This window comes from Plasmodium coatneyi, chromosome 5 (assembly GCF_001680005.1).
Source record: "Plasmodium coatneyi strain Hackeri chromosome 5, complete sequence".
NCBI classification, from domain to species: domain Eukaryota; phylum Apicomplexa; class Aconoidasida; order Haemosporida; family Plasmodiidae; genus Plasmodium; species Plasmodium coatneyi.
Window position 1 is genome coordinate 773539 of NC_033560.1, and position 24112 is coordinate 797650.

At 45.9% G+C, this 24112-nt stretch overlaps 8 protein-coding genes across 8 annotated transcripts; 4 read left to right on the forward strand and 4 right to left on the reverse strand.

Annotated features, from left to right (window-relative positions):
• Positions 1–272: 272 nt before the first annotated feature.
• Positions 273–1014, reverse strand: PCOAH_00011440 (Uncharacterized protein; the record flags this gene model as incomplete). The annotated part of the gene is made up of 3 exons (XM_020057953.1): positions 273–343; positions 450–822; positions 943–1014. The coding sequence occupies 3 exons, from the start codon at positions 1012–1014 to the stop codon at positions 273–275; spliced, it is 516 nt and encodes a 171-aa protein (XP_019913507.1).
• A 1833-nt stretch (positions 1015–2847) lies between these two features.
• Positions 2848–3818, reverse strand: PCOAH_00011450 (Uncharacterized protein; the record flags this gene model as incomplete). Its single annotated transcript, XM_020057954.1, has 3 exons — positions 2848–2865; positions 3007–3170; positions 3275–3818. 3 exons carry the CDS (start codon positions 3816–3818, stop codon positions 2848–2850), a joined length of 726 nt encoding a protein of 241 aa, XP_019913544.1.
• A 1628-nt stretch (positions 3819–5446) lies between these two features.
• PCOAH_00011460 (Uncharacterized protein) lies at positions 5447–9185 on the forward strand (the record flags this gene model as incomplete). Its single annotated transcript, XM_020057955.1, is given in 10 exon segments — positions 5447–5569; positions 5770–5880; positions 5896–6211; positions 6301–6429; positions 6528–6559; positions 6634–6697; positions 6813–6859; positions 6960–7016; positions 7135–7159; positions 7303–9185. The coding sequence occupies 10 exon segments, from the start codon at positions 5447–5449 to the stop codon at positions 9183–9185; spliced, it is 2787 nt and encodes a 928-aa protein (XP_019913435.1).
• Positions 9186–10109: 924 nt separating this feature from the next.
• Positions 10110–10757, forward strand: PCOAH_00011470 (SNF7 family protein; the record flags this gene model as incomplete). Its single annotated transcript, XM_020057956.1, has 1 exon — positions 10110–10757. The coding sequence occupies one exon, from the start codon at positions 10110–10112 to the stop codon at positions 10755–10757; it is 648 nt and encodes a 215-aa protein (XP_019913475.1).
• A 195-nt stretch (positions 10758–10952) lies between these two features.
• Positions 10953–11799, reverse strand: PCOAH_00011480 (Phosphopantothenoylcysteine decarboxylase; the record flags this gene model as incomplete). Its single annotated transcript, XM_020057957.1, has 3 exons — positions 10953–11056; positions 11165–11333; positions 11476–11799. 3 exons carry the CDS (start codon positions 11797–11799, stop codon positions 10953–10955), a joined length of 597 nt encoding a protein of 198 aa, XP_019913352.1.
• Positions 11800–12637: 838 nt separating this feature from the next.
• Positions 12638–14080, forward strand: PCOAH_00011490 (Uncharacterized protein; the record flags this gene model as incomplete). Its single annotated transcript, XM_020057958.1, has 1 exon — positions 12638–14080. One exon carries the CDS (start codon positions 12638–12640, stop codon positions 14078–14080), a length of 1443 nt encoding a protein of 480 aa, XP_019913463.1.
• Positions 14081–14450: 370 nt separating this feature from the next.
• On the reverse strand, positions 14451–16238 carry PCOAH_00011500 (Dihydrolipoamide dehydrogenase; the record flags this gene model as incomplete). Its single annotated transcript, XM_020057959.1, has 1 exon — positions 14451–16238. One exon carries the CDS (start codon positions 16236–16238, stop codon positions 14451–14453), a length of 1788 nt encoding a protein of 595 aa, XP_019913581.1.
• Positions 16239–18172: 1934 nt separating this feature from the next.
• PCOAH_00011510 (Uncharacterized protein) lies at positions 18173–22018 on the forward strand (the record flags this gene model as incomplete). Its single annotated transcript, XM_020057960.1, has 1 exon — positions 18173–22018. The coding sequence occupies one exon, from the start codon at positions 18173–18175 to the stop codon at positions 22016–22018; it is 3846 nt and encodes a 1281-aa protein (XP_019913548.1).
• Between the last annotated feature and the right edge of the window lie 2094 nt (positions 22019–24112).

Genomic DNA, 24112 nt, shown 5'->3' on the forward strand with positions numbered 1-24112 from the left:
GCGGAAAAAAAAAGCTAAGCAGAAAGGACAAATAAGGTGTGTATATGGGCATACGATGAGATAACAACCCCAACGTGTTGTGCTTACACGTTAGCAAAACCGTGGGAACTCTTCACCAGGAGAAAAAATGGTGCATGTAATGAAAAAAAAAAAAAAAGAAAAACTCGACTTTTCCATGTCTTCATCTGTGTGCTTCGTCTGGAAAGTGGTTTATGCGCTTATCCGTTTTGACGTGTTAGCCGAGTTGACTTTTTTTTTTTTTCATCTCCCTCCTAACCATCGTGTATTTCCACCTTGTGCATGTAGGAGAACTGTTTGCACTCCATTTTTATTTCCAGGATTCCTGCGGGGTTAACAAGTGGGGTTAAGTGGTACGGTTAAGAAGTAGAATATTGGGTTATGCAGTGCGAATCAGATGCTTTTTATTTGCTCAGTCCAGCTGTCCTTACCATTCTTGTAAACGGCTTGGGCCGTGTCGTCGAGGATGTTGTGCGGGAGCTTGAAAATCCTTTTGAAGTAACCCACCTCCCTCTCCTTCGCATGCAGGATCAAGTTATCTCCGTACGTTTCGAATAGCTCCGTCTGTGACCTGGGTCCAGACACAGTGAGCATCCCCTCTCCTATTTCCACGTCGATATCTTCAATTTTAAACCCTGGAATGTCCAACACCAGGATGGCTTGGCACTTCTCAGAGTCATACATGATATCCACCTTGGGTCTGAAGGTAATTTGCTTTTTTAAATTTTTGTCCGGCTCTATTTCCAGGATGGTGTTCGGGCTGACGAGCGTGTTCTTCTTCTTGGGGATCGACGGCTTCTCCTTCTGCGCGGTGTGAACGGTGTGACGTTAGCGATGTGCTAGGTGTTGGCAATGTGTGCGGTATTTGCGATGTGCACGGCGTTGGCAATGCTCGGGCGGTGCCTGCAACCAGGCAACACTTACTATATCCATTCTGTGGTCGGGGACCAACTTCACTTCTCCCTTGTCAGCACAGCCGGCACATAAGCAATTCATTGTGATGAAGTGGGCGCAAGTAAGATAGAGGAAAAAATAAAAATGAACAAACAAACAAACAAACAAATGAGCAAATACACAGCACGCAGATAGCAAAACAAGGGGGGGAAGTGTGACTACAACAGCAGGGGCGCGTCCTCCGAAGGATCCCTTTTCGTTCTTCTTCCAACAATTAACAGTTGTGAGAAGGCTACGTTCACCTGATGGAGGCACAATCAACTGGTGGAAATTAAAAATAGACAAACAGGATGGTCAGAAAAAAAATAGCGTAACAGGAAGATGTGGGTGGGTGAGGCAGGTTAACTGGTCAGCTAAATGTTTTAAAAAAAGAGCCAAAAAAGATAAAAAAGGTAAAAAAGACAAAGAAAAAAAAAAATAAAAAAAATAAAACGAAAACACAGTTGGGTAATCCGCTAAGGGAACAACTAAGTGTGCAGTTTAGCCGTTCGGGCAAAGCTGAGTGACTGTTCCCGTTTTTCCAATTCTGCGTGCCACTCAGACGGGAAGGCACTGCACAGAAATTAACAGAAGCTGCAACAGGGTGAAAGACGCAGTTAAGTGGCAACAATCGAGGGCTTAAAAAAAGACAAAAAAGCACAACAAGTGGGAACGTAAAAAAAACGCAACAAGTGGAAGAGTTAAAAAACAACAGAAAGGGGGACAGAAAAGGATAGCGAGGAAACACGTGCAGAAAACAAAGTTGCTACAGAAACAAATTTATGAAAGCGTTTTTCAGGCTTTTTCCTTTTTCCAGCTTAACAAAAAAAAAAAAAAAAAAAAAAAAATCCTGCACCAAATTGAAGCGCAAACAAGCCGCTGCAACTTTTGTAAGTGCTGTTGTTTTTTTTTTTTTTTTATGAGCTGTTCATATTTTTTTTTTCCGCCATTTGTTCATATATTTTTTTCCCATTTAGCAACATTTTAAAATTCTATAAAGTAACTAAGGGTGGCACAGCAAACGATGTGTGAGTTGCCAGACGGGAGGAAGCCTGTAGTTTCCAGATGGAAGTAATTCACGTCTGCGCAAAGTTGGGAAATGCCATGGGTGTGCATAAATGCTATGCCAGCAAGTGGAAGGGGGTGAGATACTCACGGAGCAGCCATTTTGGGGGGCACACCTGTTTAAGTTATCGAACAGTGGTGTTAAGAAGAAAAATACCTGCAGAAGGGTCAAATGGGCTTACCTGCCCGCGTGCAACCATATCAACGGATGCGGGGACATTCCTACAACTTTGTGTGCACGTAACCCTGTCAGAACGTGGAACATGCAATTTTTTTTTCCTGCACGCAATGGCTAGCAGTGCAGAACTGCCTGAACGGCAATACTTTTTTTCCAGGTAGCTATTAATTTTGATGTAGGAAAAAACGTTTTACCACCTTTTCTGGTCATAATTTTTTTTTTTTTTTTTTTTTTTTTTTTTTAAGAGGAATGCAAATCAAATAAGTTAGCTAGCAGGGCTACCTTCCTGCTGTACTTAAAAAAAAGAATGGCCCAGGGGAATTTCATGTCTACACAGTTGCAGAGGATGAACTAGCAGAAATGCGCTTAGAATTAACGCTTTCTTGAATTACGTACTTCCACTTGGGACAGAAAAAAAAGTAAAATGGTGACTTAGAGGTGCATAGGCATATGCATATGCCGAATGGGGAAATGGTCATTCTATACATGGGACACATTTGTGTAAAAAAAAAAAAATTCTTCCAATTTTACTACTTTTATGCCATTCGTACTGACTTCATTCTGTGAAAATTAGTTCCTTCACATGTGCTGGTATGAAGATAACTACACATGTGTGTGTTTATTCCTGTTTTATCTTCCCAAGTATGGAGGTACTAGTTCTTCCCGAGCCACTAAAGGGGAAGAAATAAAAAAGCATTTTCTATGGACGTGATCCAGACGGTGAAACCAAATGGTCGTTACGGATGCATGCCAACTGTTACATGGACCAGGTATGCAACATGCATTTTTTTTTTTTTTCTCTCTTTGCATACCGCTAGAAAATCTTCCAAGTCGATCGCGCCGTCTTTGTTAAAATCCATTGCTTCGAATAGCTTCTGTGAGTCCGTGTGTGTGACGCATGTGAACTCCTTGTCTTTGAGCATCTGCATGAGCTTGGTCAGGGGGATGACCTGTTTGTTCTCTTCCTTTTCGGTAACTGCGTGGAGGGGGTAAAAAAAAAACCGTGATCATTATTAGAGGTGGGTGACAGGGCAAGCAAAGATATATGGCGACGCTAGCAAAAGTGGATGTCTCCCTTACTGGCATATTTCTGGAACTCCAACTCGATGTCTATTTTGCTAAACCCCTGGAAGAAATTTTTAAAGTACTGAGTATCAATATCGATGACCGCTTGGATGAACTCCCCAAAGTCAATGAGGTTGTTCTGATCCATGTCGTAGTTTTGGAACAAATTATATTTTTCCAGACTCCAATCACTTTTTTGCAAATCCGCATGGGAGATGTAATTGTCGTTGTCTCTGTCCATTTTGTTGAAGGCTTCTCTCCAGATAGCCAAGTCCTTGTCATCGTATTCGTTTAGAATTGGGAACTGTTCTCTCCATTCATTGATCTTGGAGTCGTGTATTTTCTTCTTCGTGCTTTCTGCCCAATACCTTGTTAGGTGTTTCTTTTCCATGGGGAAGCATCCACTGGAGGGGTGAGTTATGAAGTGGGCACCCTCCTTTGCATATCCCTTCTCCCAGGAGGAGAAGTTCCCCCCTATGGAAATGTCCCCTAAAACGTTACGCCATGCTGTGTCCCTACGCGTCCGTGCACGTAGCACCTTCTGTAGACCACTCTGCATGGTCCACCGTGGGGGTTATCTCTTTCAAGGGGAGGGGGTGACCGCACAGGTAAAGGACACAGGGATGGGAGGCAGATTTCCCTTGCGTTTCAAAGCTGGAAGGACGCGTGGAAAGCAGGGTGTGCTGGGCTACTTCCAATTCTTTTTTGTGGATGCTTGCGTTTGGGGATATTCCTCCTGTTTTTTTTTCTTTTTCAGCTACGTTAACTGTTTGGTGGTTCCACTTTTCCACGCGGTGATACTAGCCGATACACTTACCAGCAGTCGATCGGTGAAAAAGTACGCTGGGAAAAAGAACGAAAAAAGGGGGGAAAGATATAACTCCGCTAGAGAAACCCATTTACATCTAGCGCGCTGCTAATCCTACAGGTTGGTCATTTTTTTTTTTTTTTTCCTTTTTTTTTTAGCTCCTGTGGGGCGTTACCGGCTTGGTGTTAACTCCGTTTCACCTTTCCATTTGCGCTGCACTGAGCTACTACCCCCGTGCATAGCTTATCAAAAAAAAAAAAAAAAAAAAAAAGGCAACCCCCAATGGCGACACTCCCTTCAACTGATTAGTACTTTCGGGAACGGAAAAAAGGAGAGATATAAACTCGAGAAGGAAGCATTACCGTGGCGCTTCTCAAATTCTTGGGTGTGTAGTCTGGTTTGCATTGCATAGCACTTGTGGCTAAGTTCATTCGTGCGTTTTGCAGCGACCATACGGCGGTACAACTGGTGAGGAGTGACCAGTCACTCCCACACACACACACCCTTCCTGTGAGTAGATACATACGTGTGTGTAGAGAAACAGAGGAGAAGTCTTACACGTAGAAGGGTGCTGCTGTTGGGGCAGACGCGGGGATGGACCCGTAACCCACCGTTCCTACCCCCTCTGCATGACTCAACGTAAAAAGGGAGCAATAACCGAAGGAGGAGAAATGACAACGTAATAAATGCAGCTATGACCCTTCCCCATTTTTCTTTTTTCCCCCCTAAACATAAATCAACTTTCTATAAACACGCAAATGCAAACGGTGGAGACTTGACCGATAAGAATACACGCATGTCTCCTCACAACGTTCCCATAATTAAACACCGCTTTGAATTCATCCTCTTCTTCCCCCACATTACCATCCTCCCAATTGGTTTAACCCACCGAACAGTCATACACATGAGTTGTGTGTCTGGGAGGACTCCTCCAGGTGCATTCACCATGAGAAGAAGATAAACTGTGCATGCAGACGGAGGGAAAATTAAACATATGTGTTAAGTTACGTGTCCTCGTTTCTAGTCATACGTCCCTATATGTACGAGGAGGGTCTTCTGTTTTATTTTCTTCCTTTTTAAAGGGATACACATTGGAAGGGAGAAAAGCAATTTACGAGACAGACGAAGCGGAAAAAAAAAAAAAAAAAAGGACCACGCGCCGTTGACAGAAGTGCCTTTTTTTCTCCCTGTCAGACATGTACACATGTATGGGTAGACATCTCCGTTGTTTTTTTTTTTTTTTTTTTGGAGAAAAGGTCTCCATCCCGTGAGGGAGAAAAATATTAAATGTTCTTCTGTGCAATTTGTCCTGTCCGCCTTTCCTCTGCCCCCTTCAACACCAACCGTAAATTACCCTCCTTCGCGGAAGACACGCTCACATGGGGAGAGCGGGCCTACGCGCTGTTGTCCTTTTCCTTCTTCTTCACCTGGGCGTGTCCCGCACGACGGACGATGGGGATCCACCGGAAAGACCGAACACCTACTCCCTCCATTTTAACAATGTCGCAAGGAAAAAAAAAAAAAAAAAAAAAAAAGGCAACAAAAATGAACAAATAAAACGAAAAAATAAAACGAAAAAATGAATAGACAAAACGCAGTGCAAAACAGATCGGTGTTGTGGAGTGTCGTATGCCTGTCCTCTGTGTTACCCTTCACCCACCACTTCACGGCACCGCTCGTTTTCCCCCCCTCCACGTCACAGAAGCAAAGATACGTAGTTCGAAGGGATGTGGGGTCTCCCTACAGAAGTTTCTTCCTTTACGTCGAGGAGGTTCACAAGACATCCGTCGTTTACCCCCTCAGATATGTTAACGTGAGTTCGCTGTAGCAATTAGGCAGAGGGGTCCACCAAAGGGATGCCACTTCCATCAACACCGTCATGCCATACGATAACCTAACTGATCGTTCTAACCACCCCCCCCTAAAGGACTTCCCCATTAAATACTTCGAGAAAATTGTTCCATACACACGGAGGGAAATAAAGGGAAAAAAATTAAAGCATTTTTGTGAAGAAAAAAAAAAGCTCTACGAAAATGTGGACAGTCGGGAGATCTGCTTCTGCTGCTACTGCAGTCCGCACCCCGTCTTCCCTCTCTACTCCCGCCTAAAGTACCAGAGGCAGAAGATCCTTTGTCGCAGGAGGGGTAGGATCGCCAACTAAGCAATGGTAACAATTAGTAGTTTCCTCTTCCTTTTCACTCACTCTCTTTCCGCTTTATTTACACCCCCTCAGTGACGGACGGGGAGGAGACAGTCATTCTAACCCTAAAATGCTTAAAAAAAAGCAAAAGAAAGTACCACGCCTTTTTCGTGCAAAGGAGCTCAAACTCCTTCATGGTTAAAGTTACCTTCCAGGAGTTCAGTAAGTAAACCAAGTGTAGCGCATGCTTGTCTGGGCAGGCAACTTACCTTTCGCTTTATTACCCCCCCATCATATGTCCTTTCTTGTTCTCTGTGCAGATCTAACCGACGAGTTTTTCCTGAGTAGAAATGTAAGTCACACTGAGGGGAGCTCCCCTAATGAGGGAGAGAGAAAAAAACTACATGTCCCCTCTTCCCTGCACAGGACAAGTCGGCACTGGAGAGAAGAACCTACCTGCTGGATCCCTCGAACAGTGAAATAGATGACGGTGCGGAGGAGGCAGGAAAAAGAGTCCACAGCGTGGTGGTAAAGTGGGACGAAGGAGGAATGTTCCCTCGTTGCGTAACCACAAAATAGAACACCAATTTCTTCCCTCCCTTTAGAGGTATTCAATGTGAGACTGAAGTTCCTCGCGGAGAGGACACACCGGGTAAGTGGTGGACCCTCAGGGGTACCAACCAAAGCAGAGGTAGACACGTGTCACACACGTTTCCCCAACCTGACGAACCAACCGAACCTCCTCACCACAGGGAGATTCCATTGAGGGGAACTACCTTTTCCTCGATTCGGACGTGTTTAAAAGAAGGGTAAAAGAAAAGAAAAACTGAAGGTGCATCCTTCACGAATGGGTGGACATGATGAATTGAGACACCACGTGGCTTTCTCTCCGACCTCTTATTCTTAACGCTATTGTATCGTTTGTAGGTAGTGTTGGATGACTCCTTCGCAGGTTTTTTTTTTTTTTTTTGTATTTGTGCCCCTTGAGCACTATCCCAGATGGGGTAGACGTGCTTGGCGGGATGACCCTGCATTCGTAATTTCATCGACACGCCGTTCACACCACTTGGTCGTTGCTTCTCCCCACCGGCGTAGATGAGGAGGTCTTGGAGAATGGCCTCATCGTGAACGCGGACCACGTAGACGAGAAGGGCACCGAATGCAAAAAAGTCACGGCCTATCCAAACGTGTGGGAAGAGAAAAAAGGTTTCTGTAAGTATGGAAGGAACCACTGCCTGAAGGGGCAGCTTGCCCAGTTTATCTACTTGGAGGGGAAGCTAGACGTGAAGAAGCGGCTGCGGCATAACTATTCGTTTTTCATGGGGAGGAAGACCCCCTTGGGGGGGCGTACTATTAACGGTTCAAGGAGCGATCATGGGGACAATCCTGCAGGTAATTCAAACCATGCAAATGATGCCAACTTCGCTACCGCCCCGCCGGACCTCGAGGAGGACTACCACATGAGCCTGCAAAAACGAGCACACAACTTTGCGGAAATAACATCACACAACGGGGAGGGTCTACAGATAACCCACGAAGAAGACGTCCTCGGAGAGTCAGTCTCCCTTGTTCACATGCTAAGCAACTGCTACGACTTTAACAACCAAGTTGATCCGTCCTGCTCGGTGTATATAAGCATATGGAATGCAGAGGAGGTAGAGAAGGAAGTGAAGGTTTCTATTACCTGTGAGAGGAGGATCATGGCTGATGAGACTACACTTAGGAGGAATGTTATATTGGCGAAAAAGGGGGAGAGCAGTGTGGTCATTAAATTTAAACCTGCCGTAGATTTGCTTGTCACCCCGTGTAGAGTGGTGGTGCAGCGTCAGAAACGCTCAGACGAACTGCAGCAGCAGCAGAAGGGGAACATCCGGGGGGAGTCTCCACCGAGCAGCACGGCAGGGGGGGACAACCATAAGGATGGAAATACAAACGGTAATACAGTTGGTAATGAAGACAGCCGAGAAGCGAACGGGCAGTACTTCACGTTTTCCGTTGGGAGCAATGGCGAAAAGGAAGAAACAGCAGAGAGGATCATTTGGGACAGCCCCCTCCAGTTTAATGACGTCCCTTGGGATATCATCCAAATGCATAAAAAAAGACTTGAACTCCTCGAAGGAGAAGACTATGGTCCACCTGGAGAAGGAGTCCTAGGAAAGTACACAGGGAAAGTAGCAAATTACTTCAGTGGTTGTCGAACAAGTGTGAAAGTTTTTTTTCTCCTCGTGTGTGTCATCCTTGTGGGTATCTTCGTCCTCCCAAGCGTGCACCCACTCAACGGGCTCCTACTTAAAAGGAAGTGGTTCTACACCTTGCGGAAGATTCGCATGCTTTTCGTTTGGGCGATACAGGACGCGTGTCTCTTTGTTCATCGGATCGTGAAACGGGCCATTAAAGGGTTCAAGTTTGTCTTAGTGAAGGTGTGCAGGGTTGTCTTCAGGAGGAGACGTAAGCGACGGAAAGAGAAGCAGCTCATAGGCGACGCCTACCTGCACAAACAGACCCGAAGGAGAAAGAAGGATGAGAAAAAAAGAAATAAAAAAATAAAAGGGGAAAAGTTGAAAAGGGAACAGGAAGAGCTGAGGAGAAGGAGGCACAAAAGGCTGATGCTTCATGAGGCGCAATGTAAGGGGGAGCTGCATCCCGAGAAGAATGAACCCAGGGAGAAACATCACAAGAAGGGGGAGCATCCAAAGAAGGACCGAATTGGGGGTGACCACCACGGGAGGACAGGTCAATCGAAGAGGGGAGATTCTTCCTCCGAATCGTCTGCATGCTCCTCCGTGTTGTCTGCCTCGTCCTCCACCACCCCCTACCGTGACAGCAGCGGCCACGCCAGTTGTCATAAGGGGAGTGCTTCACGGGGGAAGAAAAACCACAGAACGAGGCATGTAAGCAAACGGGGTGAAGGGGAAAAGACACACAGGGTAGTTGCTTCGCCCAGTAGTGAACAGAAGAACCAATCCGATAAGGTATAACATTGAGAAAACGCGGATGGTAAAGCAGTTATTATTTCCTCCCCAAAGGATGTCACAGCGTGGAACGTGGGAAATTCATGCCTATACAGGATGAGGCAGATTCTTCCTTCTTGGATTCTGCTATTGGGGAGAGAATAGCTCAACCCGCACCCCATTTATGGTTCCCTTTTTTTTTTTTTTGCACGCTCCCTGCGTTGCTTCGCCGATCTGCCATGTCTACACGGAGCGACACCCGTGTGAAGTGCCCACGTAGGAACGTTCCCCAGTGTATATGAATACGCATGTGTATGCACGCACATTTGCATACCTTTTCGTGGGAAGGATTTGCCCCTCTCCCCTTGTTGGAAAAAACGACACACAATGTAACTCCCCCAGCGACCGATCGATCGATCGACTCGCTTTATCCAACTTTGGCGTTAATGCAGTTTGATATATCCACCCTCCGTCACCCCGGCGCGACGCTCTACTGTCTGGGGGTGGAAAGAAAAATGCGGTTGTTGGAAATAACTGGTGACGCAATACACACGCAAACGGTGGGAGCTAACCAATTGTGCAAAAAAAAAAAAAAAAAAAAAAAAAAAATGTGCAACATACGTTGCTTTTTCTATGAACGTTCATGTAAAAAGGGAATAAAAATAGCTATTTTTGCTGCTAATTTGCCTGACCGTTCATAAAAAAAAAAAAAAAAAAAAAAAACATATATATATATATATATATGAGGACGATAATGGTACACGCCTCCAACGCGGAAAGGTCCCCATTTTTACTCCACGGCAAAACTGGGGCCCCCGTGCGGTTAGCGAAGTTTTGCAAATACACTTTTACCGTAACGTTGCCCCAACGCATATACACACCACCGTTTTGTTCGTCTGATCCGTTTTTCAACTGACGCACCGTCCGTACTGCCCATCGAGGGAGCAAAACATGGGCGGGTATTTCTCCAAAGACCTGGAGGAATGTCTTCGCAACGAGAAGAGGAACCTCAACAGATCCATTAGGGAGTTGGAGCGGGAGATATTTAAGCTAACGAAAGAACAAAACAGGATAGAAAAAGAGATTAAGGTAAATTCCAAAAAAAATGAAAACATCCCAATCGTTAGGACACTTGCAAGGGACTACATCAGCATTAAGAAGACGATCACAAAGTACAACAAGCTGAAGTCTCATCTGTTTTCCATGAAAATAAAGTTGCAAAGTGTGAAGTCGTCGGAGCAACTTGGAAGAAGTCTCACAGAGATAAATAGAATAGTTAAAAGAGTAAATGGATACTTAAAGTTAAGTTCCCTGAATAAGTCTATTAATGAGTACCAGAAGGAGAACAACGAGGTGTCGTTGAAAGAAGACATGCTTGACGATTTGTTCGAAACGTTCGACTATGACTCAGAGATGGTTGCCGAGGAAGATGAACTCGTTACAAAAGTTTTGGAAGGCATGGGCATCCAACTAAATGCGAAGCTGGAGGATATACCCTCCCCCGGGGAACTTCCCAAGGTACACGTCAACCAGGTGAACCACATTGACGTCTCCGACTTGGAGGCGCGACTCAATAACCTGCGCCTGGGCAAGCCATAAGGGGGGGACCAACCCCCCGCCCCGGATTAGCAATGCCGTGTAAATTATGCATGGGTGAGGAGAGGAAGTTCGTGTGTCTTTTCTTCACCTCGTTAAAGTGTGCCACGTTCTATCGTCCCTCATTCCGTGACTACATTCCCGAAACGCACATTAGATAGCTTCGTGTCCCCACTTCTGGGCGCGCATGTATCACACCTACGCAGTGTGAATTCTTTTTTTCTCCACCTCGAGGTGGTGCCTTTCTATGTACTTTATAATCTCTCCAACGACGTCCTCCACGGGGGGCAGGGCTCCTATTCCTTTGAAGGGGGAAAAGGGAACGCGTTGCAAATGAATTCGTAGCAAAGGAATGTGTAACAAAGTAATGCTTTGCAACGGAACGAACGCCGTAACGGCGGCATGCTCACCGTAGTCCCCACACGCAAGGAGCTTCTCTACGGGCTCCACGACCTGCACGCCCCAGGAGGTTATTCGCTTCAGCTGCTCCCGCGTTATGGGGTGGTCGTACATGTGCGTATTCATGCAGGGGAAGACCAGCAGGGGCTTCCTGAAGTCCCAGCACCGGCAGATGCAGGTCTGTGAGGGTGCGGGGTGATAAATAAAAAGCGTGATGTATCAAACGGTGGTAAAACAAACGGAGAAGTCAGCGGGGCGAGCGGCTACGTGGCTGACGCCGCTGCACATATCGCTACACGTTCCTCACACTGTTCACTCTCACCAGCAGATTGGGGCAGGCTCCACAAGACACAGACGCCAGTGTGTTCGCATCCATCGGGCAAATAACGAACAGGTCGGCCCATTTCCTGAGCTCCACATGCAAAATATCATCCCCCCTCTTCTCCCATGCCCACTCGTCCCTATCCAAAAGAACCTTCTCACCAAAGTCCAGCGGTTTCAAAAATTTGTCATATGCCAGATTGGTTGCCACGTATTTTATTTCCACGTGCAGGTTGCTCTCGGCGCACCTTTCCTTCAGACGTTCTTTCACTTCACCAAGTTTGATTGCGGCGATGCTGGCACTGACACCGATGAGGAGATTCATTGGGTAGCGGAGGTAGTTAAAGTTGTGTCCCGCGTCTCTCTGGCCACTCTCCTTCTTTTGTTCTGTGTACTGTTCTCTACGTGCCTTTACTGGTCGTTACGACAAAATGGTGAATCCACTTGGAGCGTTATTCTGGCAACAGGAAGGAGGAATATGGTTTGGCATCTTCCCGGTTAGGTTTACTCAACCCTCCCTGCCTATCGAAACTGTTAACCAATCTTTGTGGTGGTGGAGTTTGGTGTTCTCCTTATTTTATGTGGACTACCCCGAGATGGAAACTTGCCCGCCCCCTGTTGGTAGAAGCGCAGTTGGAGAACCCCGACTCGACAACTCAGTTGAAGGGAAAAAAAAAAAAAAAAAAAAAAAAAAAAACATGTGCCAAACAAAACGTAAGAATGGGGAGAAATTTTTTTCCTTTTTTATCGTGTATGGTATGGTTATGTCCCTATGAGCATGTTGGAGCGTCCCTTCGTGCGAGTGCGGGGGAATATCGACGTGGTGGTTCTTCGCTAATCTCCATCGGAGGAAAAAAAATTTAAGGAACAACCCTCCAAGCAACATATATATATATAGGTAAACTTTTTTTTTTTTTTTTTTTTTGTTTTTTTTTTGTTTAATTTAAAGGCCTCCCTCAGTTAACCATTTTGTGATTTTATTTTCCCGACAGGAGGTTATGAGCAGATTAAGGGGGCAACAACGAAGGAACAGCGTTTTGCTTCGCGTCTCTTCTTCGGTTAGATAAATGCAACCGGGGAGCTGACTCGCCAGGCGAAGCGGAAAACCCTTCCCCTCACTCTTGCCCCCGCATCGACCCACCTCCATAAACCGCACTGGCAAAATGGATGAAAAACTGGACGTGGATGAAGAGGCATACGACATGCTCTTCAGCCCGGTGACACCCTGGCCCTGCCTGTCCCTCGACTTCATTCTGAACAAACCTGGTGGAGGCCACCCCTCCGTAGGGGATGCTAAGAAGAAGGGGGGCTGCACCCCCGTGACGTACCCGCTGCAGATAACCTGCGTGGCGGGGAGTCAAGCTGCCAAAGGGAACCAAAATGAAATTTACCTCCTTAGGTGGGACAACCTGAACAAGCTAAACGGTGCCGCCGACGACAGCGACGAAGACAGTAGTGACGATAGTGACGACAATGACAAGGATAACCTTAGTAACGGCGTCGACGCTTCCGGTGGGGAAGTATCCAACCAGAATGGCGCCGCTGCGGGAGGCAACCTGTTGGGGGGTAATATGCAAAAAGGGAAAAAAAATCCAAACGGAGTGAACACCCCCCCTGCAGCGAGCAAGAAGGAACAGGTTGTGTGCAAAGCGATTAAACATCCATACGGAGGATTAAACAGAATAAAGACATGCAAAAAAATAAACTCTCTCATTGCAACCTGGTGTGAAGACAGTAAGGTATACATCTATGAATTATCGGAGGAGATAAAACATCTCGATGAGCGACCATACAATGAGGAGGTTGTGAAGAAACCACTGCATGTGTTTGACGGGCACACCAGTGAAGGGTTCAGTTTAGATTGGAACCCCGTCCATGCAGCCAAACTGTTAAGTGGAGATAATGAGGGAAACCTATTTCTGTGGTTGCCGGATAATAGTGAAAAATGGACGTATGAGCGGTGCAGCGTGGAGGTTGGCACTGACCAGAGCAACGAAAAAAGTGGGGGAAAGGGAAAAGGAAAAGGAAAAAAGAAACACAGCATCGAAGATATACAGTGGAGCAAAGGAGGAAACGGGTTCGGACATGTATTTGCCATGTGTTCCTCAGACAAAAGTGTAAAAATAGTAGATACACGCGACTTAAAAGGGGATCAACACAAAACGGATGGAAAGAATTCTACACACATACAAATAGCAGATGCACACACAGCAGACGTTAATGTCATATCGTGGAATGAACACGTCCCTTTTTTGCTTGCGTCAGGAGGGGATGATTCTGTTGTAAAAATATGGGACATAAGAAATGTCTCCAATTCGGTAGGTGCATTAAAGTTTCATAAGAGACCCATTTCTGCTGTTTCGTGGGATCATAGTGATACTTACGTGGTTCTGGCTGCAAGTTTGGACAACTCCATTTCCATTTGGGACCTCTCTGTGGAGACGGAGTCGTTGGAGTTTGGTCTGTCGAAGCATCCAGATCAGCTTCTCTTTGAACATCTAAACCAGAAGTTCATCACGGACGCCAAGTTCCACCCCCTCCACCCAGGGGTTGTCGTCTCTACGTCCAGTGACAATTTTAACATTTTTAAGCCATGCAATGTGTAGCCATACCGTTTGGCCTTACGTTTGAACCTACCTTTTGAACCTACATTTTGAAACAACATTTTGAAACAACATTTTGAAACAACATTTTGAAACAACATTTTGAACCTACATTTTACCTTAACGTTGAGTCTACTTTTCGACACGCCGCCAATGACAGGTTATGACCAAAGAGGGGCCTCCTCGCAGATGCTGCATGCATGTTTAGTGCCACGCCAAATGGGTTCACACGATGCACGGTCAAGTGGAGAAACACACATAGGTAGACGCCTCACCCGTTGGAAGGGTAAGCAAAAGGGTCACACGCATGAACGAGCAGCGCGTGTACAACAAGGCACCTCCTGGAGTACAGCTGATCCATCCGGTTAACGCCTCAGTGAGTGCGGACCCGTGCGATGGCCTTGAAGGCCGTGTCGAGGACCTCACTAATGGTGGGGTGTGAGTGCACCATGTGTGCCAAGTCAATCACCGACAGCTTCAGGTTCAAAGCCAACACCCCCTCGTGAATCAAAATGGAAGCGTAACTACCCACAATGAACAAGCCTAGAATTTCCTTACTATCCTTTAGGTAAATTATTTTTACCATACCATTCGTATTGTCCACACTGTTGTACTTTCCTTTGTTGTATGAGTTATTTTTCAAGTTCTCTGGAAAGCCGATATCGTTATTCTCACAGAGGACTTTAGAGTTCGCCTTGTAGAATGAGATCTCTGTGCCGACATTCTCTGGGGGGTATAACTTCTTGGCTTCCTTTTCGGACAGTCCTACAAAGGCCAATTCAGGGGTGGTGTAACACACCGAGGGGATATTCCTATAGAGGATGGGTTTACTAGCCCAGTCGGTGTGGGAACTATTCGAGTGGTCAGTCCTGTTGTGTAGTTTTTCCCCCTTGGATGTTATCCAATCGACCACCTTCAGTGCTTGGTGTGATGCCGTGTGTGCCAGCATCTGCTTTCCATTGGCATCACCTATGCAAAATATATTGTCGTACACGTCTTGGTCTTGTCTCTGTACGCGCAGATGTTCATCCACCGTTATGTATCCTCTGTTCGTCTGTATTTGCAACTGTTCGAGGCCTATGTTATTCGTGTTCGGTTTCCTCCCTGTGGCGACTAGGCAGCTGTCCACGCGCGTTTCCCTGATGTGATTGTTCATGTCACTTGGGGTAGATAACTCCGCGTCGCTTCTCTCACTGTGCCCGATGACGACTGGCTGGCCTCCCCTTCCCGCCCTCACATACTCAATGCACGTATTGAAATGCACACGCATCGGCTTGGACTTAATAAAAACGCGCTCGAAGTAGTTGGCCACGTCTGCATCGAGCAGTGGTAACAACTGAGGGGAGTAATCGAAGGAGACAACTTCTGACCCCAAAGCTGTGTAGATATCTGTGAATTCAATTCCTATTATTCCCATGCCGATAATTCCCATGTATTTCTGTAACCCTTCCAATTTCACTGCTTGATCACTAGTAAAAACAGTTTTTTCATCCACTTCGATGTTGTCTGGTATGTGTGGAGTAGACCCTGTCGCGATGATTATATTGTTTACCTGATATTCCTTTCCACTTTTCTCCCCTTTAATAATATTTTTTTCCACTATATGACCACGTTCATAAATTACCTGCACATGTTCAGAATTTTTTGAAAATTTTTTTTTTTTTAATCCGCTTTCAATTCCTCCCTTCAATTTGTCAATAACGTTCTGTGTGTACTCCTTTAACTTTCCGACGTCTATTTGAACCGTATTTGCTAGCAACTGGTTTCTTTCAACCGGATCTTCCTTCCCACTTTTGCTAAACGCATTAGTGTAAATACCATATGTATACAGCTTGGCCATATTTTTTAATTCTCTGTACTTACCCGTGGCGTATAGCAGTGACTTGCTCGGGATGCATCCAACGTTAACGCAGGTCCCTCCGATGTTGTCTTCACCTCCTGTGAAAATTATAACCTTTAATCCTCTCTCCATTGCGTTAATTGCTGCAGCGTGTCCCCCAACTCCACACCCGAGAATTCCGACGTCGTATTGTTCTGTGCACGGTCTCATCGACTGCTCTTTCTTACTTCCCTTCAGTCTGAGAGATCTGCTTTGATTGACTCCGTTCTCACGTCGACGTTGGGATGGCGAGCTGCTCATGTCGCTGCACCGGATAAACATATTACTCGTTTTTTTTCCTGGTCGCACATGGCTCCCCTTTGCGTGTAACAAATGAAGTGTGTGTCCACCCCTTGTACGTTTCGCTGTGCCATTTTGTGTGACCAGCAGGAGGAGCCAACCGATCCATATGCACGTGCCTGTGCGGGCGCCCATTTGGTGGGGGTGGCAAACAGGTGAACAGATTAAACAACGGAGAGATGGTGCAGAAGGAAGGTATGCGAAGAGAAGAAACCTTGTGGCTACCAGTCAAATGAACCAGGGGGATATAACGCAGATGCCCCACCGTGGAAAAGTGGACTCCACACACGGGGGTTCCACAGTTCAGCATGCACTTTGTGTTGCAACGGGGACATGGTCCAAAGGATAAAAAAAAAATTCCCCTATAAATTCAATGTTGGCAGAATAGCCGCACAAGAGATTTAAACTGATGGTCTCTTTAACGATATTATTGCCTAATTAGAAGTGGAAATGAAGGGAATGTCGTTTGGGGGGTGCACTCCACGATGCTTCCCGTTATGCCTTTTTTTTTTTTTTTTTTTTTTTTAAAAACCCCAAAACAGTGCATTGTAGAAGAATGCGCAGAAATAGCATGCGACTCGGCGAACAGGAGAACCATCGAACGAACAGAAACCATAGCCACTTGGTAGTGCAACCCACACTTCATCACACCAGAACAATTCCTTTTACTGCTGCCCTTATCTTTTTTTTTTTTTTTTTGGGGGTGAATTTCCCCAAGGGGATATATCCTCACACTTCCCTTACGTACCAACGTTGTACTTAACTCCAGGGAGATCCCCCCCGGAATATGGACCATTTCGAAAGGAACCACAGGCATAGGCTGCGTTGCCAAGTGTTGACATGCATCAACAAGGAGGAAAGGGGGTCCACTACCTGCTTCATTACAACATACTCACTTCCCCCTTTCCATGTAAAAAAAAAAGAAAAAATATATATATACACCCCAGGAATACATGCGCTTCTTTGACGCGGGTGCGCAACTAACCCGGAGTGGACACGGCGATGTTCGTGTGGTGGGATACACAGGGTGACATATGCCCCTTGTCTGTTTGGGTGCATGTCCAATAGAGGGTGGGATTTTGTTTTTATTTCCCGTTTTCGCTTCCGTCCTGGAAGTATTCCCCCCCAGTTCATGTCCTTCTGTGTGCGCAAAGGGGGGTGGAGCGTCTGGCAGGGAAACTTTGATAAGCACTTCGCCCCCCATAAAGTTGGTTAACGAAAAAAAAAAAAAAAAAAGAAAGAATCGAAAGAAGCGTAATTTGACATTATGCCCAACTGGATCACCATCTTTGGAATGTATTACTAGAGTTATTCCTTTTTTTTTTTTTTTTTTTCCCTTTTCAGTTTGGCCAACTGGGCAGGCGGTGCAATTCACCAAAGGCACTTCAGGGGGGGACTCGTTCCTTCCTAGTAACAGCGTTACCCTCACGTGGCACTTGGGTCAATCGTGATTTGTGTTGTCCCCAGGTGACCGTTACTACTGCGTCCCCGGGTGTGGCGCTAGTTTTTTTTTTTTTTGTTTGTTTTAGTCGCCTGATGAGCGTAAGTACGCGGTCAAACTTCTGGCCAAATACACGCGTGCCGTCTCTCCTCCCTAATTAGCGTCACTTCCGTTGGGAAGCCCATTCTTTAATAACGCTGTTTCTTCCAACTTGTGCATGTAGCATTGCTAGCTGGTCACGAGTGTGTTACTGTGCGTGTCGACCCGTTTGCTGCATGCCCACATGGCGTAGAGGCGCAGCAGAATCGTGTAGAAGGTACCACACCGAAGCGACTAAAGGGAAAAAAACTACTGTAACGTTACCAACCAGGCCAACTTCACAAACCGGAGAACCGCTGAGAGGGAGGTACCCTTGGAGGAGCGGCAGCCGGACGTACTATAAACATGCCACGCGTGAAAGAGCAAATGCTTAACCATGTACTCAAGGAACTATTTGTGCGAGGACGATGAGTGGGGGGTGGAGGAGGGCCAAGGACTACCTTCTCATATAACAGAAGGGGAAAGAAAAGGAAGTAAAGTTACACGTGAAAAGGCTGAAAAGGCTGAACTTGTTGCTGATGAAGTGAATGGGGGAGATTTTTTTTGTGACCATTTAGAAGGTACCCATGGGAAGGCGCCACAGTTGGGTAGCATTGAGTATGTATCTTCCGGAAGTGAAGCCAAATTGGTAAGAGGCAGCAGCAAGCAGAGCCTTCCACGGGGGGAAAATCACTCCTCTAGACGTCACGTTTCTGTGCGGCATGCCTCTATGCAGAGTGGTACCTCCATGAGGTGCGCTACTGAACGGAACTCCTCGGGCAGCATCCTCTGGTTCGACTCGAACGATAGTGTTCGATCCCAGGGGGGAAGAAAAATAAAAGAGAAACAGAAAGGGGAACGAATTAACCAAGCAGTCGATCACGCAACGGATGTGTTAACTAAAGACCATGGACGACTGCATCAAGTGAAAGAAAAAATGAATTCATCCTTCGACCTGTGGGAAAGTAGCAACTCTGTTGGTCACCCCGAGGGGGAGGTGCAGCAACTGGAAGAGGACCTCCTACTTAAAGGGAAGACCAACCTTTACAACTACAAGTTTAGCACGGAAGGGGAGGCTTCCAGCGAGGGTGACCAGCGTGAAAATTGGGGGGAGCTCAACCAGTGTAGCGAACTCAATTCAGGTGGAAGTCATCACCAAGGGGGGAAGCACACGAACGTGCGTATGCGTAGCCAGGACGTGTGTCACGCGGATTATGTGAATGGAAAACGCAGGGAATCGTGTGAAGAGAACAGTTCCAACTGGAGCGAACCTCCTACTGGCGCAGTCAGAACAAAGAAGGAGAATTCACACGTATTTATTAAACAGAAGCAGATGAACGAGGTTGACCCGAGTGGAAGGAGGGGCCTCTCAAGTACGCATAGAAACCAAGCAAAGAAGACTCCCTCCAGTGGAAGTCTGCATAATAGTAACATGAGCAGCCACCAAACGGACCATCCCAAAGAGGGGGAGAAAAAAATAACGCAGTCAAAAAAAGAAGGTGTAAGTGTTAAGGGTGGGAATAGATTAATGAGGTCTATTTCCACCACTTTGTCGGAACGGTCGGGCAGGCAGAACAGGCAAAGTAGCGTTATCATGAGCAGTAGCAGCAGCAGGGGCGATGATCTGGGTGGTTCGCAAAGACCTTTCCCCGGTGCGGATTCGAAGGGGGCCACAGCAAAAGTAAACACAAAAATGAAGAAAAAGAAAAACAACAATAGCAACAGCAGTAACAGAAGCAACAACAACCTCGTGTTCTTGTCGGATGATGAAGGGAGTGTTCTGGACACCACGGCGGTCAGCGAAGAGAGTAAATTTTTCCACGAGATTAAGGCGTACCTCAATTATAAGAGCAGGGTGGGAACGCTAGACGAGGAGGATGCAACTCACGAGGATGACGCGCTTCACCTGGATGACGCATCTTCGGAAGTGCCAACCCAGAGGGGAAACAATAACCCCCTCGAGTGGGACATCCAGGTGAAGCGATCCGAAAATGCGGCCAAACGGAGAAGCGCCTCTAGGAAGAAGCAGCCCGCCAGGCAGTCATTACCAGCCGAGGGGGAGACGGTATCCAAAATGGGTAGCTGTAGCAGCAGCGGTGATATAGTACCAAAGTTAAACGCGGGGGAGAGGCATACCAACCCCACCTCTCACCAACGAAGTGACGGTGGAAAGCGTATCTCCCAAAACGTGGGGGAGGAAGAAGAAGGTGGGCATGTTGCAAAACACTACAGCGAAGTGAACGCTGGAGGGGTGAATCCCCCTAAGGAACACACAAAGTTAACCCCAAGACGGGAAAAAGTCGAACGCATCGATGGGATGATTGACCTTTCGGAGGAGACGAAGAAGACGCTGCACTCAGTCGAATATTTAGAGCACATCGGAAGGGAACGAACTGGGAGTCACCTCCCCCATGGTAGGATTGAGAGCCCCCCTTTGATCGACCTTACATTGGCGGAAGAAACCAACCGAGGTGAATGCAGGGGGGTAGCTCCAAGTGCCCATGTCAGAGATGGGGACAAGCTATCCAGTGAAGAACTGGGTAAGAAGAGCAATGGTAGCCGCTATTCACCCGAAAGGAACGTAATCGGAAGGAAGGACGACAACACCCCAGACAGTTTCGACACAGAACAGGTGGAGCAACACCCTCCTCCTACCGATGGAAGCGCCAACAGTGTGGGGAACAACGCAGGGGAGGTCTCTTCTCTTCCTGGGGGGGAAAACGGACCCAGGATCAGATTCCCCTTTCCACAGCGGGGAAAAAAATTTAAGGACATTTTCATTTCGTTCATTAGGAGGGGCGATGCGGGGAGAAGCAACGAGGTGGGAACAAACCATCAGGAGGGAAGAAGCCCCGACGATGGGTCCAATGGGCAAGTGCCGCTTGAGCGCGAAATGACGAAAGAGGCAACCCAAACGGGAGAAGCGGACGAAGCCGAAGAGGGGGAAGAAAAGAACACAAAAATGGTAAAAGAGGCGGGCGATATCTCCTTCGAAGCGAACTCCCCCGGCAGAAAAAAGCCAAACACGTTGTACAACAATTTCCTGGAAAGTCTGAAGCATCCCTCTTGTAGAAATGTGATCGACAAGGTAAGGATATTCATTCAGAGGTTTCCCAAAAATGTAAGTAGAGAAGTGGCAGCCAACAAAATCCATGAGTTCATAAATGAGACGCAACCGATTCTGCTAAACTGCCACATATACAAGAGTGTGAACAAGTACCAGGCGAATGTGATAATTGAGGGGTATGAGAAGTTCCTGCTGCAGAAGTTGCACCCCTATGTGTACCGAATGGATCCTAAGGACAAGGACGAGGACGAGAAGATATACACGAAAATTAATTGCCTCCAGTGGGTAGAACTGAAGCACTTGGAAATAGCAGAAGATATTCAATTGGACCGACTAAAACAGGCACAGGCGGAACTCTTGCGCATACAAAAAATGAGGGCCCCAAACGATAAGCTTATTATGGTACTTAACTGCTGCCGTGTTGTTACGTCTGCGGTTTACGCGGCGAAGAAGAATTCTAAGCGGCGCATGCAGGGGGGGAAGCAACACGGGTTAGATAAGCAAAACGATCCAGTCGTTACGCAGGAGAACGCCGAAACGACCGTTGAAAGTGACGCACAGGATATGCAGTGTGACGGAGCTGAACTGGGCATCTCCAAAGCTGAATCGGATGTTGTGAAAGCCGAACTGGATGACGACGAGCTGCTGCCGTGCGCAGATGAAGTACTCCCCGTGCTCATCTACGTTATTATAAAAACCAACCCACCAGAACTTATTTCAAACATTGCTTACATCCAAAGCTTTAGACACCCAAATCATTTCGTGTCGGAAGAAGCCTACTCCTTCACGCAGTTCTGCAGTGGTGTAGAGTTCATTAAGGAACTTGGAAAGTCTACCTTCCTAAACATCCCAGAAGAGGAATACAAAAAAAAAGTGTCCCAGGCTGAGCAGTTTTACCTAGACGAAGTTAAAGAGAGCAACAAAAAACTGCAGGAAGCAGCGGGAAAACTCACCAGCTTCATTAAACTCTCAAATGAGAAGAAACTGTGTGTGAACGTTATTAACAAAATAGAGGATCTACAGTTGCGTTTCGAGGGGGAGGACAACTTCAACGCACTGACCGTTTCGAAATTGGCCGACATGTTCGAGGAGTACAAGATGCTCGTGCGGCTGAAGAATGAGATTTTGCGGGACATGCAGGAGCACGAGCAGGCCGTCAGCGCAGGTGACGCGTGACTACAGATGTGACGCGGGGAAATGCTCGTTGGAGAGTTATATACTCACCCAGTCGGCCACATGCACACAACTGGTCATTCCACCAATTTTGTAAATGTGATTACTTTTTACTTTTGCACCCCGTGCTGACCTTTTTTCTGTGTTTTTTTTTTTTTTTTTTCTTCTTTTCTCTTTTTTTTGTATGCAGACCTTTTATGTATAATCCTCCCTGAAACAGCTAAATAGCAGCCCACATTATTGTTCTTACACCCTGAAACACCTAAATATCAGGCCACACTATTGTTCCTAAACCCTAAAACAGCTGAATACCAGGCCATATTATGATCCTTACACCCTAAAACCTTAACGTTAAGTGTGAAATCCTACACAAACACACCCTAAAATGCGAAACCTTAACCCTAAGTGTGGAATCTTACACGCAACCTAAACCCTTAACCCTTCCTTCCTCCACGTACCACCCCTAACACCCCACCTACCACTTAACAACTTTCCTTCCACCAACATCCTTCCTTCCAACTACCACCACCCTAACAACAACCCGCCTACCACATAACAGCCTTCCTCCTTAGACCCTCCTTCCCTTCCTTCCTTCCTTAGACCTCCTTCCCTTCCTTCCTTCCTTAGACCTCCTTCCCTTCCTTCCTTCCTTAGACCTCCTTCCCTTCCTTCCTTAGACCATCCTTTTCTTCCTTTTGTACTTAGACCATCCTTCCCTTCCTTCCTCCTTAGACCGATCTTTCCTTCCCTCCATTAGACCCTTCCTTTCCTTTCCTCCTCCCTTAGACCTCCTTCCTTAGGCCTCCCTTCTTTCCTTCCCTTCTTTAGACTCCTTTCCTTCCTTAGACCACTTTTCTTCCTTCCCTTCCTATTATAATGCACACAGAGGGAGGACACAGAAATGGTGCACAGGAAGGAAGGTTGTTAGGTGGGTGGTTGGTGGTTGGTGGTTGGTGGTTGGTGGTAGGTGGTTTGTTGTTAGGGTGGTGGTAGGTGGGAAGGTCACTTTTTTAAGGAGAAAGAAGAACGGAAAAAAAATAAAAAAAGAAAAAGGAAAGGTTAAGGAAGAAGAAAAAGAAGATTTAGGTAAAAGAAAAAAGGTTTAGGTAAGAAAAAGAAGGATTAAGAAAGAAGAAGAAAAGAGGAAAGGAAGGTGTAAGGAAGGAAGGTTTAAGAGTAAAGGGAAAAAGGAAGGTTTAACGGGGAGAAAGAAGAAAGGAAGTTTTAAAGAGAAGGAAATTAAAAAAAAAAAAAGTTTAACGAAGAAAAATTTTAAGGGAAAAAGAAGTTTTAAGGGAAAAAAAAGAAAAGCGGGAATGTGAATAATTCCTTCCTTTTTTCCTTTTTTAAAGGAATGTAAAGAATGTATTTAGATAGAATGTATATGAGAAAGGGGGAAGATAGCTTCCCTCACTTCTTCTCCCTCTTCTTCTTCTTTTTTAGAGGAAGAAATACAATGCACAGGAAGGGGGGAAGGTTCCTTATTTTTTCTTGAAGGAATTAAAAAAGAGAAGAAAATAAGGAAAAAAGGTTAAAAGAAAAGAGAATGTTTAAAAGGAAAAGAAGAAGAAGTTTAAAAAAAAAAAAAAAAGCAGAAAAGAGGAAAATAAAGAAAAAAGTAATTGAAAGTAAAAAGAGGAAGGGTGAATAATTCCTTCCTTTTCTTCTTTATATAGGAGGAAAAGAATGAAAGAGGGAATTTGGGAAAAATAAGAGTAGTTATATTTTAAATATATACAGATGAGAAAATATTAGGAACGTGAGACATAAATGGAAGGAAAGATGCACAGAAGTGACAGGAAAGATATATAAAAATATTTCTGCCATGAATAATGAGAGAAGGATATTAGTAAGAGTATACGGGAATTACATATAAATAGAAAGGGATAAACTATAATAATGGAGGAATATACTGCATTCCTGCGAACTTGGCTGCGGAGGAGACATATACACGATGAAGCTGGATATGTAATTTATGTGCATTTAAAGTGTAGGAGGGAACCCCATATAAATCATGAAGGAAATTTAGTTAGAAAATCAAGCTGGAAATGTATGAGTATAGTACATATAGGAGCGTACTCTTCCTTATTATTTTCC